Source organism: Ornithodoros turicata, chromosome 9 (genome assembly GCF_037126465.1).
Source record: "Ornithodoros turicata isolate Travis chromosome 9, ASM3712646v1, whole genome shotgun sequence".
Taxonomy (NCBI): Eukaryota; Metazoa; Arthropoda; class Arachnida; order Ixodida; family Argasidae; genus Ornithodoros; species Ornithodoros turicata.
In genome coordinates this window covers 24620537-24637554 of record NC_088209.1, presented here as the reverse complement: position 1 = coordinate 24637554, position 17018 = coordinate 24620537, and the positions used below count along the sequence as shown (strand labels likewise).

General features: G+C 44.3%; 2 protein-coding genes across 5 annotated transcripts in view; one reads left to right on the top strand and one right to left on the bottom strand.

The window, feature by feature from the left end:
• Window positions 1-4557, bottom strand: part of LOC135368443 (maternal embryonic leucine zipper kinase-like) — a 51736-nt gene extending 47179 nt beyond the window's left edge. Inside the window, exons 1-8 of one of the 4 annotated variants that reach the window (XM_064601701.1) lie at window positions 4111-4217; window positions 3867-4038; window positions 3663-3730; window positions 3368-3438; window positions 3212-3297; window positions 2985-3101; window positions 821-964; window positions 388-456 (exon numbers count right to left, since the gene is read on the bottom strand). In XM_064601701.1, coding sequence (XP_064457771.1) covers window positions 388-456; window positions 821-964; window positions 2985-3101; window positions 3212-3297; window positions 3368-3434 — 483 coding nt within the window. In that variant the 5' untranslated portion in view covers window positions 3435-3438; window positions 3663-3730; window positions 3867-4038; window positions 4111-4217. Of the gene's footprint in view, window positions 1-387; window positions 457-820; window positions 965-2984; window positions 3102-3211; window positions 3298-3367; window positions 3439-3662; window positions 3731-3866; window positions 4039-4110; window positions 4218-4476 lie in introns of those variants that run through there. The other 3 variants (XM_064601702.1, XM_064601700.1, XM_064601703.1) reach the window with 3 other exon arrangements.
• On the top strand, window positions 4385-15087 carry LOC135368444 (uncharacterized). Its single transcript, XM_064601704.1, has 8 exons — window positions 4385-4788; window positions 5098-5293; window positions 5381-5571; window positions 5647-5752; window positions 5854-5999; window positions 7383-7514; window positions 10504-10698; window positions 11930-15087. The coding sequence occupies exons 1-8, from the start codon at window positions 4768-4770 to the stop codon at window positions 12374-12376; spliced, it is 1434 nt and encodes a 477-aa protein (XP_064457774.1). The 5' UTR covers window positions 4385-4767; the 3' UTR covers window positions 12377-15087.
• Window positions 15088-17018: the final 1931 nt, after the last annotated feature.

The window sequence follows — 17018 nt, the reverse complement described above, 5'->3', positions numbered from 1 at the left end:
GCTATGCAGGAAAATTATGAATGAACCATGCTGTATCTTGTTTTACACTGCAATTTGTGTCCTATCTTTAACAGACACTACAAGAAAAGAATAACCAATAAAGTGCAGATACACAGAATGAATGAAGCTGGACGCAGGAACTGTAGCTTTTCTTTCAATCAATTGTATCTCCAAAGTAGCAACCTCCAGTCCGCTAATTCTTTGTCCCTATGCTCCTACACAAATTTTAAAACTTTAACCAGCATGCAGTCCGTGCAGATGGGGATCACTGATGCCTATATGTAAATGCAGGGCTCTCTTGATACAGAATTGTCTCCAAATCTGCAATGGTTTTAGTTATGAATGTGAAAATGTATGTAATGTGCCATAGAAAGCAATTCTCCTCACCTTTGGCTTCGCACACAATCCAAAGTCAATGAGCTTCAAATGTTGGTCTTCGTCCAGGAGAAGATTTTCCTGGTGAAATACCCAAATATTGTTGTGGGACAGCAATGAAAAACAAAGTACCGGGTGCTGCTCTGTGACATGTACCACACACTTTTGGTCATTTACTGCGACGAGCATGCCATAGGATGCTGAAACTCCAAACAAACACAACTCTAGAATGCATGTAGCTGCACTTTCAGTGCTTTCAATTTGAAGGGATTTATAACTGTCCACAATAAAGTTACTTAAAAAAAACTTTATTGCATTTGTTTAGCAATTCTTAAAACGTTGTAAAGTTGGACAATGCACAACGTGTGCAAGACTCTAATTTGACATCGTAACTGACCAAAACTCTGGGCCGTATCCCAAAGCAGCACTCTAGGACAGAACTTACAGGCTTCAAGTCTCTGTGGGCGTAACCCCGGTAGTGGATGTAGGCTACAGCTGCCACTATCTGGCAAAAAAACTGCCTTGCTTCAGCTTCGTCCAGTCGTTCACGCTCGACAATGTAGTCAAAGAGCTCTCCCCCTGGGCAGTACTGCAGAAATAACATTTACATTACAGCCTCGTATGAAAAGCAACGTCTGTGGATAGCAATATGCATCTGAACAACACGTGGATGAAGCTGGAGTTATTGGTATGCACCGTCTCGCAACACGAATGCCTGACAGTAGGGCTGTATGAATAATCAACTTTTCAAGTGCTGAAGCGGATAATTGTGTATTCGTTTTGAATTCCATATTGAAGGAATGTCTTTTTCAAACTTCAAACTGAATATATTCGAGTGGTTCCGAAGCTGCACCCGTAAGACGTAAACCTGAATATGCCACAAGGAATCGTCTACAACAAGGTTAAGTTTAATTGGATTTGATTCTGTGCTAGCACTGTGAAGCAACTGTGGCTATAAGCAGCGTACAGACATGGACAGATGGAGTAAGGACAGAAGGATGGAGAGAGGACAGAAGGAAGGAAGAGAAGACATGGGGGAGGTTAGTATTAGTGTTGGGAATCCAGGGTCATTTTTTTCAATCCCGGGATCCCAAGACGAGATTCTGGGATTGAGATTAAGCCTAGAGAGCATTTGTGCATTAACTGTGACATTTCTTGTATATGCGTCTTGTGCGTCTCTCCTCAGAGCCCCGTCCTCTACATGTCAATCAAAACAACATAACTTAGTGCTTTGCATTGTACCTTAGTATGAGTCTCTTTACAAAAAACTGACAAGGTCCTTTTTAATGTTATCCTCATATAAGAGACTCTGTAGTTTTATGCGCAGTCACTACATGTAGCACTGCTTGATTTGTGGACGAAACCAAGCTTCAACTCACAAAACAGACTCATCAAAGCACCAAAAACTTGACAAGCAACCGGAAATGAATGCCTCCAGGCTTTGTTGCAGAAAAAGCTGTCTGCCAAAATTCCGGATGGCATATTTGCCAAGCGAGTACTTCATGTTACATTGAAGCATTGTGACAGCGCTTCACTGAAGAAAACATGCCTCTCATCCCTCTGATCACCAGCACAACACCACACACGATGTTCGACGCCCACGATACCCCCCAGAAAGTACAGCGCAATGCACGGGTCACAGGCGTCACCACTCGAATGTCCCTTACCGCACGGTACAAGGATGGAAATATATGTACGCTATTAGGGTGCTTTGGAGGCAGCTACAGACAAAGGACTGTAGACGTTTTTCGTTTTTTTTTAGAAAATTCCGGGATTACTCGAAGACTGCAAACGCACATCCCAACACTAGCTCGTATTTGTCCTGGGCTTACTTCAAGGGGAACTGTGCAGACATTCGCCTGGAAGGTCTGCCGGAAAACCCAGGGAAAGCCTCACGACAGCACTGGCAATGTTAGGATTCGAAACCTCCATATCCCAGCCTTCAGCACAACCTTTTCTACCATCAACAAGCGGATGCTTCTATCAACTCAGCCACACCACTTTTAGCAAGGTAAGTGCTGCTTCATGTGAAGACCGATATGTGTGTGCCATGTACCAGATATGCTATAGATATGCATATGGCTTGGTTATGCAACTATTTTCTTTGTATTTGCTTTGAGTACATATCTGCTCACTTCATGCATCAAATTACTCTTCGCAGACACCTGACACCCTTGTGAAAGTATTCGTGAGCACATCGAAGAAATCAACAGATGACACTAATGTTCCAGACCAGCTTGAAATGAATATTTAACGCAGGTACAGTGCCGGACAAAAGTTTACGGAACGCGCTCCGGCGCATTCCTTCCTGAGAGTAACATGCTAGCGACGAGTGGGACAGTACAGATTTACGAACATGTACCCAGTCACCTGTTTGCAAGTCCGTGCGGTGCCCTTCGCTGTTAGCATGTCACTCTGAGGAAGGAATGTGCCGAAGCATGTTCCGTAAACTTTTGTCCAGCACTCTACATAGGAATTGGTGCAGGACACGAAAGGGTCCTGATAATGTAAAGCTGTATCTGCCCCAATACGCAATAAAAAATGTCGAGTAATTGAACAATCAACTTTGTGAGGATTCTGTTGTCAATGTCATACATAAGAGCAGGTACCTCAAGTACTAAGAATATCCTAGTGTCAGTCTCAATGACTTGGAAGAGCTTGCAGATGTGCTGATGACTCAGTTCTTTTAGAGCAGCTATCTCCACTTTGATCCGAGGTAGGTCCTCCTAACAGAAAATATGAGAGGAGTGAGGATATGCGCCATCAAAGGTGCCAGTATGTTTTCATCGTTATACCTAACATCTGAGGCATGCATAACACAGTTATTTAAACTTACCCCAAGTGACTCTTTGTCCATGATTTTAATGGCAACTTTCTCGCCCGTGAGCACATGGATGGCCAGCTTAACCTTCGCGAATCCACCTGTTAAGAACGACAACGCGAGTCAGTAATTTTAAAATCTATAAGTAGAAGTTGTACGCTACACTCTTACCAGTGCCAATTGTTTCTAGAAGGATATATTGCTCTGTCAGTTCCTCTGGATATGTTCTCTCCCGCATTTTTCTGAAATAAAACCCTTTTAAATGTGAACACTGTCTTCTTGATGAATGTGCTGGTTATGCATGGCAACAATGGATGGGGATGGACACAAATGTGCAAGATTATCAATCAGTGTTCATGCCCCAACTGCATTGTTTTTAACGCCATGCACGTTGCAAAAAAAATTTCACTGTGCTTACGCCTCCTATGAATCATAGTCTACATGTCTCGTAAGTGCATAAGCTCACCACTGCTGACAGTACTACCAGTGTCACGGTTGATGTGCATACGATAATATTTGTGGAGTAGCCAATAGCTGCAACACAAGTCGTATGTGTAATTATTTAACTTATTTGCTGGGTCAGTATGGAAAGGGTATCACGGTGCTATGTATACGTATACACAGCAAAGGCAAAAGCGTATGTTCAAAATTACGAGGTAACAATACGTACATTTCCTGTGTACTCTGCAGCGGTCTTCTTCTACTACTACTACTTCTTCTTCTTCTTCGTGCAGCGTTACTCGTAGTCACGGGCTCGTGGTACACCTCATTCCCTTCTCCCTCCAAGTTAGCGAGACAGGAAATGCGTTCGCACGAACTGGCAAAAACGTGTAACAAAGATTCTGTGGAATAGAAAAATGTTTTGACAATATACCTGCGAGGTTCTTACTGTGACAAATGTGAAAACTACTTACACAAAAGCTTTATCCGATTTGAAAATATCCGCCTAGCTCACCTAACAAACAACAAAACAAAAAGAAACAAAAAAAATGCAACTACTTGTTAGCCCCCTACCGGACATAGCTGGCATCCCGAGTTGAGTAAACACTTTTAATTTCCTGTTTATTACTAAAATTCATGTAACAGGCTGACAACTGCACGGGTTTTGTAAAGAACTGGAACGACACAAACAAATTAATTTTCGGACAAAATCAACGCGCAGTTGATCACACTGGGTTAGAGTTACGTACGCAAGACGTTACAGTTACGAAAGTATTCAGGAAGTAGGAATTGAAGGAAATCGGGCATCCCAATCGTTGTACCGCAGTGATTCATTTTACCTTGATATTTCAGTGCTCGTGTTCGACCTGCAAGGATTCAATTGAGAGCGTTGTAATTAGATCGAAGTGACGAGCTTTGCTCTTTCCGAAATTCGAGGGCGCTGACGTTGCACACTGCGCTGTCATTGGCTGCCCGCGTTACACGCCCGAGTTTTTTGTGCACAAAGACAGTTTACGTATAGGAAACTGCCGTAACAAGTTCATTTGTCGTCACCGATATTTGTATTTTATAGTTCCCGACGTCTTCGCGTTCCGTGTAAACACACATATCGGTACAGCGTGGATGATTCAATGGAATCACGAAAACTAATCGTAAGCATACATTTACGGTCACTATCTGCAGTTGTCAGCTTGTCGTAAAAATAAGCGCCAAGATGGCGATATTAAGCCTGCCGAGCGTTTCGTGCACACCCGGTTCAACGATCTCTGTTCGCGAATATCGACTGTAATGATTTGAAAGCGCGACGTGTCGCCCTTGCACAGATAGTGTCCCATTTCGTGCACTGCTCGAGATCAGTTATAGCGCGTCTGTTATGATTGAGATGTATAGACGAATGACGTATACACTGCAAGAAACGCTGTCCGTGCCTGGTTCTGAATATGGACGTCAACATGTTGCAGGCTCATCCGAGTGTACGGATCAGGGGCTCAGAAAATAACTTCCTTCCAGTGCGGTGCACCAATGAGAAGTGCCACTCGAAGGATGCAGATCACCTGCATTGCCCGTTTTGCCCGAAAGCTGTGGTTTTTCAGGACGATCGTATTGCGGAAGCGCATTACAGGGTGAAGCACGTCGATAAGGGGATATGTTTCGCCGGTAGGAACCACTATTGATCAAGTAACTGCTTACAGCACCGAGATTTTCAGCCCACTGTATTGCTTAAGCGTGCACCGCACATTGCAGGTTTGAAAATGCTACGATGTTGCGCATTGTGCAACATATCAGGGGCCATCAAAGGAGAAAAGAGGTTCAAAGGTCCGCATTGGCACTGCTACAAATGTAAAAACGGGTTCTCACGTCGAGATGAGGCGTTGAAACATTATCAAACCCATTTTAAGCAACCACAAACAACTTTCCAAATAAATATAGCACAGGTAACTACTGCTGCTTTGGATTCTCACGCGGTGCCATAAGTGGCATCTCAATACGCCACAAATTCTCTCTTTCAGGATGTCAATGAGGGCATGGGACTCTCACGGGGTGACGCAGAAAATGGCATGGATGCCGAGGAGAGTTCAATGACGCACGGTGCTGAAGGTGCTACGGCAAATGAAGGTACAGTGAAGGAACTGTTCTACTTATTCCTATATGTTATCATCTTTGGCAAACAAATGCTGCATCCTGTGCGTGCATATTAAAGTGCTCTAACTTTCCAGTGGTTACCATTGATGTGACTGCAGAGGAAGCATCAAGGAGTGTGACCTCACCAAGTTCAGCGTGTGATGAGCCGACAACAGTGATGATCATTCAAGAGAGTGATGAACAGCCTCAGACGGGCATGCATCCTTCGCACATGTCAGAGGTACGAGGAAGCTCTGCATGCTTACAAGTTTGTACTAATGTGACAGTGAAGATTTCATGTGGGTCACATAAAAATCTATAATGTCCTGTCACGTTAACCCTGCTTGTGTATGCCAACTCCAGCTTGGCTGTTACTGAACATTGTGGGATATGGCAAATTTGTGGCAAAGTTCACACAAATTGTGTGCAGCAAATTTGTGCTTGTAGTACAAAAGCGGCTAAAGAGGTGTAAAGCAAGGGGTGCTTTCCTTTTCGAGGGGGTCAGGTGAACCATGAGGCTATGCGGAAGCTTTCCTGTTCAGTGCACGGATAAGGTATGCAAGTTTTTCTGTGAGGGTAAACAAATATGTAAGGTATAGGTTCTCAAACTTTATCACCCCAGGGAGCCCTTCCACAACTTTCGAAAAGACCCAATAAACCCCTGGGCCAGACAAAAGTTGGCTATATGTAGCAAGCCAAGCCGTGCATGGTCCGGCAACGTGACAGGGGTTTAAATAAGGTGCTGCTCACGGAACATGACCATGCAGTCCATGAAACACAGTTCGAGAACCTATGACGTAGGGCGTAATGGAAGTTGCACTAGTGTCAAAGCCACGAAAGGGAAGGGGAGACGTCCACTTTGTAGGAGAAAAGAAGCACTAACTTGCCCATCACAAGACCATTTCAGTTTGCTTTAGAGGCAGTGATCATTTTGTAGTGGGTGTTATAACTGGAAATTACCATTCAGTTACAAAATTGCGACCAAAATCGTAGCTAACTCTTTCTTATCTTGGCACCTCCCCACGACCATAACTTCATTTTGGGCGTCGGGAAGTTGCGCTACCGGATGTGCGTGTGTCATTGCGGAACAGTGTCCCTTTAAAGAAATAGCACGACGTATACAGCGAAATTGTGTCGGTCACTGGTAGATGCTGGAGAAAGTTACGGATAATCCGCTGCATCAGCGAATTTTGTCATTCATGTTACCAACAGCAATTAAGTAAGCCATTTTTAATACCGCAGCTGTGCGCATGATTCGGCGTATGTACACGAGACCACAGACGGACCACATTTGAAATGCATGCATACACAACAGAGTTACGAGCGCATGTTCTGTTGCCCGATTGGCTACTGCCGTTTTTGCTTCCTGAAGATCTGATTGGCCGCAGCCAATGATGGTGGTTTTCACTGATGTTTAGACAACATTTTCATGACAGGCAGCAGCACTAAGTAAAATAACTTTGGCCATATAGTGCTTATTGCTGAACTTTCATCTACCTACTTTCACGTACCGTTCTGATCACAAAGTTTGTGCAAACATGAAGAGCACGACATTTCTTTATCTACCCATTATCTACCCATTTATTGCTACTTGATGTATAATATCTGGAACTGTCTTGTTCAGGATAATGCCCAAAAGATGGCACAGCTGGAAAGGCAGGTCGCTGAACTCAAACAGCAAGTGGAACAAGCAAAAGTGGCCTTTGCAGCTGCGGAGAGGGCTCTCCGTTCAGAGATTGACTCGCTGCAACAGAAGGTCTGTACTGCGCCGCTTGGTAGAACTTCCTTGTGAGCTTGTTGGTAAAGGACTTTCGTAACTGAAGGTGTTACACACAAAGTACCTCGAACATCGTTCAGCATTAGCGGGAACGCCCTTTGATGACTGTGCACAGATGCTGAATGACTAGAGCCTGAAGTTTTCGGGAAATATTTTTCTCTAAATTCGGGGGGTAAAAATCAGGTAAACAAACATGTGCACTAAATTCATGCGAATTCGGGTGAAAAAACTCCCGGTATGCAAAATTCGGGGAGAAATCGGGCTCAGTTGCTCAAACTAACTGTAATGGTTTGGTACAAACGGTGATGTAACTGCATTTGCTGCCAAACAAGTAAGTTAATGCATTCCTACAGACATCCCAGTGAGGGGAATTTGCCGGGTAAAAATCGTGTTTCACCCTAAAGGGTGGACCTTCAATTCGGGGTGCAAATTCAGGGAAGAATCGGGTAAAACCCTAAAACTTCAGGCTCTATGTATGACACATCCACACGAGTTTCAGCCATTTATCCGAGTATCTATGGGCAGCGGTCACAGTAGACCCGACTGTTCCTAAAGCAGTGATGGAAGTGCTGTGCCAACCTGTGGCGATGAGGCTATTTTAGCTGGATCTATGCCAACATTGTGCCAGTGTAACGAGAGCAGACAGTAACTTCACACCTGGACGAGGTTGGGACTGTCGGCAGAAGATGAAACGGGAACGGAATATGGCGCGCACCCTCTTGTGAGTGTATTTCAAAGTTTCTCAAACCTAGCTCTGTCACAGCGCCTTGTGCATGGGCTTACTAATGGGCTAGCTGTACCAGTGGGCTGAAGTTGGTTCCGGGCTTGAGGACGCAGTCTCGCTGTGCGCGTGTGTACCTGTAAAGCATGTTGCATCACATGCTCGGGATGTCACTTTCCGAGCTGAAAGGTACACATAGCCTTCGTTTGTCCGCTTAGGTTTCCTGCCTGTATGTGAAAGGTGCGAGGCATTTGTGCTGAAAATAATGGGCTTCCATTCTCAGTTTCGCCTGGCGTTCGTCCGCAACCTAGCAGCCCTCTTGTCCCATGGCTGTCGCTGTCGTAACAATTCCTCTTTTTTGCTTTCCTTAATTGCAGCATCGCTGAAGGTTAGCTGTGGGAATGCTGTCATCACAGCAGTAGTGTAGCCAGAAAAATTTTTTGGGAGGGGTTTTATTGGAACATCGCATGGACAAAACCGGACGGCACAAGGGCTTCTCGTTGTGTTCATTCTGGAGCTGATGGCCGATGGTGCCTTCTCCTTCTCCTGGCTCTTTTTCCACCATCATTCGTTCTCATTAAAAATTCCAGACCTTCGGTAACCTGCCGTCATTTGTTCATTGCTGTGAGGGGAATCGCAACAACATCTTCTAGCTTAATCTGTAACTTTGTTGTAGTGGTGTTTATGTCTTGTGCTGGCTTGTGGTCCTTGCAATATGGCTCAGTCAGCCTCAGGGCAGATTTGTGAAGTGTTGAAGGGCAGTGAGAAGGCAGAGACTGTGTCGCACTGCGTGTGGGGGGTTGCCAGGTTATTTCTGTGACCTGACCGAAAGGTTTTCGCTGCAGTAGAAGCACAACTACAATAATTGTAGGATCTGTAAGGTCACTGGAATCCATTTTTCGTTCTGTTATTCCGGGTGCTTTTTATTCCATCTACAGTCCGTGGGCAGCAATCGCTTATGCCCACGCTGGACGACCCCTCGGAAGTGGGGATGCTGGGTAAGGCCTGAGGACTCTCAGAGCTCCCGCATGTGAATAATCCTATGCAAGGATTGTGCTCCTGACGGTTGAAAATTGAAAAGCAACGTGAAAAAGTATTTGTTCCAATGTTCTATTTCTGCACGAGGCCCTTCAATACTGGACTGAGAAGTTGCGCCAACGTGTGCCAAAACTTGATTTTTCTTGCGTCAAAGACTGTGCCAGGACGCTTCGAGGCACTCCCATCACTGCTAAAGAGAGTTCCCTGTAGCCCACTTATGCAATTCCTCGTAAGAGGAAGGCCCTTCCTTAAACTGAGTACACAGCCACCAATTAACAGCTCCATTCATTTTGTTTGGGCCATGCTTGCTACTGGTTGCTATACGACATCAGCAGGGCAGTGTGGCCAGGCATCTTGAGCACTGCATCTTGAGCACTGCCTCTTAGGCATACTTTTTGTTGATACATACAGCTTCACACGTTTTATGTTGAAACTGGATGTACTTTAGTCAGTTCAGTGACTTGAAGGACTACTTTATGTCTTGTCGACAGATGCTCTTTCTTATCTGTGCATTCATGTTCGTTGGTGCTCCACCAGGGGACATTTCATCACTGTACTCCGAAGAAAGTGCAGTGAGTGCCTTCATAATTTCAGAGTTCAATGAATGGCTGCACTGCGTTGCTGCTCTCAGAGTCAGTCTCGCTAAATGACGAACCAAACACTTTTCGAATGATCTCGTCGTCACTCAGATCGGCGTAGCCCATCGTGCGTTGCACATTACTGCGTTTCTTGAGGCTCTTCGTCAAATTCGTCGTTTGTCACAATCTGAAGTCATGACTAAATCACTTCAGACCAAAATCACTTCGTCATTGCGGGCCAAGATCGCCCACGTCACATTAGGAACCACTTGTGCTGAAAGCCGGCCATGCAAGCGGAACTGCAACGTACAGCTAATCTATACCCTCAAGCCAGCAGTTCTGTAGTGCAGGACGTGGTTCGAGACGTATCGAGGATACAAATCATATCCTGAACGGCGGCAACAGTTTTGTTGTGGTCACATGCCGGGGGCAAACCAAGTCCGAAAAATTGGTCAGCAACTGCTTACGGCGTCTCACCCAGAGGGCTGCCAGGGCTTTACTGCAAAGGCTTGAGACATCTTCTTCATTGAAAGACATTTTTAAATATGCCCTTATTCATTTACTTCAGAAAGCTAGGAGCCCTTAGACTGCCACGGAAGCAAATTGAGTGCATGTCTCCATATACTTGCAGCTGAATGCCAAGACCTTTGACCTGCAGCAAGCTCAGAGGAGGGAGCAAGAGCTGCTGGCTCAGAAAGCACCATCCATAGATGGCAAGCTGCAATACCTGATGAGCACTCTCCAAAAACAGCACAAGGAACTTCTCCAACAGCATATCCTTCAAGCGCGTAATGAGGCCTACCAGAGTGCTTTCAAAGAGCTCCAGGTATGCTAGGCTTTAATAACATCATAGCTGTAGCAGTGCCATCAGTGAACTGTGAACAGGGGCGGATCCAGATCCTGGCTTTGGGGGGGGGGTTCTGTGTTGCAGTGCATAACTGGGGAGGAGAGAGGGGGAAACTAATGTATAACCCAGCGTTTTTTTGTGGGGAGGGGAGGGCGATCACCCAACTGCCCTCCTCCTGGATCCGCCACTGACTTTGAAATAGCATGTGGACACTCCCCAGCACAGAGACTTGCTCAGGATTCATCTTAAGGGGTGTTGGAATTCTGAAGAGATGTGTGTGACACTCATGTCAGCTGGCTGCCTGCCATGTATTTTCACATAGAATGTGTTTGTGTATCAGAAAATGTTTTTTTTGGGGGGTCGGGCGGGTGATGGAAAAACCCCTGCTGCAGAGTTGGGTGGAATTTGGCAAGGAACTGGCATTGGCTATCATTTGCATCGGAGAAAAGCGTACTAGTCAAAACAGAGTAAGCATACCAGGTCTGAAGGAGGCAGATTTTCACCGGTGACTGTGACTCCCATTATACAGAACCGTAAAAGTGAAACTTAAAGATAAACCTGGTAATACCCAAATTTACCCCCTGATTTGCATCTTTGTCACCTTAGGTAAAACCCTGAAGACTAAGTTGGCAAAGTGCCAATTCAGCTACCAATATGGGCGGTCTTGAGCACTGCACATTCAGCACGAGCATTCCTCATCTCGTGTTTATTTAAAATGCGAGAAGCGCCCTTCTTTAATTTCCACCCGAAAATCTGCTTTTCCACTCAATGTCGCCAGATCATACCCTGTTTTATGGCTCCTGAAATAACACCCGATTTTTAACTCCCAATTTTCAAAAAACATAAAACGCAAGGCCCTATCTATAATGCGACTCTTGCAAGGTGTGACTCATGAAGCTAGAGAAATAAAAAGTGCAAGTGAAAAGTGCTCTTTCTTTGCCAAATTTAAATTCTGCCTTGGCTATGCATTTTCAATTTGTAGCATGCTTCAAATTTGCTGATCTCCCTGCATCCAAATTTGATTGATCCCACGATAAGAATTTTGGGAAATTGTAACACTTTGCTAACCTTCAAACTGTGCTTGCAGTTGAGCATAACGAATTGAAGTTTTGCTGTGAGGCTGCTGACATAACATTTCGTCACTTGTCCAGTTCGTTTAGCCTTATTTCAATTGATTCGGTACAAAAATTATGGGACTTTTTGCTTCCAGAACGGCACAGTCTTGACAACCATTGATGCCTCTGGAACGCCAACCATGGTTCACCAGGACAACTCTCTCGTTGCCATGGTTCTAGATAGTTCTGGAACTATGGCACTTCCAGTGTCTCTAGCTACTGCACAAATGGGGCCGGTCATGTGCTATTCTCCCTCACCATCAAAGTCTTTGCTGCACAAACAAGGTAACATGGCGCCCATACTGCTCTCTGGTGGACAAACCTACACTGCGGCTCCATCAAGGACTATTCAGCAAACAGTGGGCAATCAACAACTTATCCTTGCCGTAGCAGAAGCCACAGACAATACTGAAATGTTGTCTGCCTCTCAGCATCAAGGGAATGCTGTGGTTACCTGCAGAGATATGCAGTACCAAATAGCTAACATTGCGCCGACAACCAGGGAGGGAGGGCAAGAGAACTTAGAAGAGTGCATTGGGTAGAATAGGGTACAAGAATGCAAGCTCTCCTTAGCCTGTGCGGGCCAGAGTGTTTACGGAAATTAATGAAACAGAGGAAAACCATTGTAAATACGTTTTAACGTACGGAAGTGCTTCCGATTTAATGCTTGGCATGTACTGTCGTTGCTCTCTGTCATTTTTGTGTCTGATTTTAGTTGGACATCGAATCTGACAAACATGTCCATTAGAGGAGAAGTTTTGGTAGAAAGTAAAGGAAAGTAAACTGACCAGAGAAAGGCATGTTCACATGCGTCCTGCCCTTTGTTCATTTTGTTTCATTCCATTTCTGAAGAAAGAAAAAAAAGTTGAATGGAGAGACAGTTTGTTAAATGAGGGTTATTTTTCTGGATTTTTGCACACAAGTTGCAGTGTAAGAAAGGTACACATAGCGCTAAACACTGCATACCATGTCATCAAGTCATACTGTATGTCCCTCGTGGGGTGCAGGGCAGCGTCGTTATTTTTTTGGGAATGTACTCTTATTGCACTTTGCAGGGATGTGAAAGTTTATAGCAGCAAATTGTTTCGAAGTAGGATACACAGTTTTCTTTTTAACCTGACGTGAATAAGAAAGATATTCGGGGCTTTATATATAAAGGTTTCCCAAACTGGAAACTTTTGCACAGCCCTACCCATTTCTAGTTCTTGCAAGCAAAGAATAACCACAAATCTGCCGTTGCACACATAAAGCATCAACATGGTCTTCCTTATATGACTGGAATCAGGATGCACATAGCCAGCTGTGTGCTATTTCAGCGGTTTCTAGTGCAGCGAGATTGGACAAACGGCAGATTGAATTCCATTTGATTCTTTGCTTTGTCTTTAAAGATTTATCGCACAGTAAAGCCCACCTCTAATTGTGCTGTGCCTGACAATTATGTTTCATCGGACTTTATGAATAAACAATAAAAATACAGTTCTAAGTTTTGTTTTTCTCAAGAAACAAAATGGTGGTGATCTTTGCAATGTTTATTAGCGAGAGCAAGCTTTGTGCAGATGCTGAAATGAAGGGCTTGTGGCTTTCAAGTAGCAAGCCGTGGTTTGCACTCCTTTCATTTGAAGTGTGTAACCGTTAGCAGTCAGCATAATTTAGTATGTCTAACAACATAGGTCAAGACACTGATAGAAGTGATGATGGATACCTAGACCCTTGTGCTTTAGGGACTTCTGTTTGTTTGAAAATGGTGGCAATAATCATGTGTTATTTCAAGAGCTGTAAAATTGGGTGAAACTGCAGATTTTGAGGAGCAAAGGTTTTAAAAAGATAGAGCTTATCATGCTTCAGGTGAACATGGGTTGCCGTGCAGCTGTGCCCATGTTGGTGGATGAGTTAGAGGTTCATGGGCATCATGAAGATAAAAATTGAATTAGTCGGCCCTCGTTTTGAGGAATTAAATAATGAGCGACTCTTCTATCACAAAAGTCTGTGCTCTGATCGAGGGGTCTGATCTGAATTTCGACGTACAGAATTTAGCTCTCATTAAGAGTATATTTGATTGAACTGCTGTACTTCCCTCTACTCACAAGGTATTGAAGCTTAATAATTAAAAGATAGTACACCACTAAGACAACTGAGAGTATTCATCAGTGGTCTTCTCTCATGTTGGTACGACTGCGTGTTGTATGTAAACCTATTATGTAATGGTAACTTGTGACACTTTGTTACATTGTATATCACTCACACTTTTATTATGTTTCTGCGCTATGTAAGAAGGAATTGGTTGAGTGTGTTCTATAGAACACTACTTATGCTAATTCTTCAATGTGGTGAAACAGTGTCAATGCTTTCTGCAAAAAACAGAGCACTTACACATACTTTTTTTTTCTCTCTCTCTCCTCCTTTGCTGCTTGCTGAGGGAATACCTTCCTTTGTTTGAAACAGCTGTGATAAAATGAGCTGTGGTGCACAAGCATGGGCCATGAGCACAGTGCAACAATAGCAGTGTTCAGCAAACAGGCCATTCGTATACTGTTCATGAAATTAGTGACACGGTCTGGAAGTTAGGGTTATGTTCCCCAGATGTGGTATACCCTGCCCTTTGCACTGATGTTGATATATACCGGAAATGTTTATTCTGGATAAGAGAAAATGTTAGCCTCCTAAGATGTGCTTTTGAAAGTTTGTACTAAGATCTTTCCTGTAGCTACAACCAACCCAGATTGATAATGGTTACAATGACCAGTGTAATAGGCAGACAAAGTTCTTGAGCAAGAGGTCTTGGTTGTTGATCGTATAAGGTAGCACTGTTACTGGTTTCTTTTCCCTGGAACTTACAAAGCTTTTGAACATCATCATATGTGAATAGATATGCAGTAGGTGAGTGACTATGGCAAGAAATATTGTGCTTGTTATATTAGATATACTTAACATTGTACGTTGGGTGATGCACGGTCTTTGTTCAAACTGGGTTCGTCAGATTGAATACCGTACGTAGTAAACAGGCAGGGAATAGCTTCTCTTCCTTGTAATAATGGTCGCTTGGGGGGGGATCAGCTATGATGAGATTTTGCTTTATCGGCTGTTTTTGGTTGCACCCGTAGAGTTTCAGTTAGGGAAAGTTCACGCTGTTTCTGTATAGCTCCTTTGGGCTGTTTTCATTCAAACTGTTTGTTGTGTTTGTGCCAAAGGCAGATGTACAGATGTACATAGATTACTATTTTGAGAATTAAAATAAAGTAAATTTTATCATTCAGTTATTCATTGAAGCATTTTTCAACGTTTCAAGCACAAGAGCTGCGTATGCGAGCAGACGATGATTTGAGTTGGGTGCAATATTTGCAATTGCAATATCATTATCCGCTGGTTTTGACGGCACCAATGCAAAGATCCTCAATGAACACTTAAGTCAATGTCTGCTGCATACCTGTCTATTATCGTCGCCCAGTCGCTCATGGATAGGGAGCAGGGGCATAGCGAGGGGGGTGGTTCCTCTTCCTTCCCCACGAAATATAGGCCACCTTGTATGTATGGTGCCTCGAAAATGTGGGAGCTAAGATTATTTTCTCATGCATTTCCATACTTCTAGATTCAAACAACTTATTTTACAAGTTGTTGTTTTTCGTGTTAGCGCCGCGAAGCAGCTGCGGCTATGAGCGACGTACAGACGTGGACAGATGGAGTGAGGACAGCAGGAAAGAATGGGGGACAGGCGGGTTAGGATGAGTACAGGGCTGACATTGGGGGGAACTGTGTTGACATTTGTCTGGATAGTCTGATGGAAAACCGAAGGAAAAATTCCAGACAGCACAGCCGGTGCGGGGACTCGAACCCGCATCACTTCCCAGTCTCAGCGTGGAAAGCAGTCATCTTAACCACTATGCCACAGGAGCAGGTCTCTTTTACAAGTATCAGTGTGGCTTTTGCAAAGGGGTATTCTTGTGACACTCAACTTTCCTGCTTCGTTCATGATCTACAATCTAATCTGGACCGTTACGCCAGAACTGACGCTGTCTTTTTCGACTTCAGGAAAGCTTTTGACTCTGTCCGCCATTCTTATCTATTGCGCAAGCTATCCAATCTTAGCCTTGATAGCAACATGCTCGGATGGATTCATACCTATTTATATAATCACTCGCAAGCAATGCAGATAACCAATACATGCTCTTCTTTCCTTCCAGTAATTTCGGGTGTCCCCCCAAGGCTCAGTCCTTGGGCCTCCTTTCTTCTTAATATGTGTTTATTAATGACTTTCCGAACTCTGTTTCGTCGTCATTTCATCTTTTTGCTGATGACTGTGTGCCGCACCAAGCCATAAGTGCTCTGTCAAATTCTGTTTCTCGTCAGCAAGATCTTGACATTGTTGGTTCATGGTGCTCTTTCCATGTACTCACACGAGCGACACTGAGGATTCTAGTGGAAGAAAAGGCAAAAACACTGTTCGCAGAGCCGAAGTTCCGTCCCGTGTTACGGTGAGCACTCACATGTTGCAGGAATATCGGGAATGGTGTATGCACACTTGTCTGCGTCTTTTCCTGTCGTCTGCTACGGAATATCTTGTGGCTGTGTCGCAGGATATTCCCTACGGTTAGCAGACGACACTATCTGCGTCTTTTCCTGTTGTCTTCTATGGAATATCTTGTGGCTGTGTCACAAGGATATTCCCTATGGTTTGCAGATGACACTGTCTGCATCTTTTCCTGTCGTCTGCTACGGAATATCCCGTGGCTGTGTCGCAGGATATTCTCCACGGTTAGCGGTGTACGTGAAGACACGACGTTGAGTGCTTGCGCTATTCTGGGGCATGTCGCTCGTGTGAATACAGGGTTTGCGGAAGCTTCTTCTTAACGTGTCAAATTGTGTGCACGTGTCCTTTTCCCACTAAAAGCAAGCTTACAACTTCAGCTACGAACTCAACGGATCTCTCATACCAAGTGCTGCTATACTTAGTGCAAGTACTTAGGGCTGCACCTAACTTCTAATCTCTTGTGGTCCACTCATGTCAATACCATTGTAGACAACACTAATCGAAAACTCAGCTTTTTTAAGGCGAAACCTAGCACCAGCACCTCCCAATGTAGAACTACTTGACTATGTGGCTTTGATACATCCATAATTGTAATATTGTGGAATATGGAACCCCCCGTACAGCCATCCTAGCTCAACTCCTTGAAAGCATGCAAAACT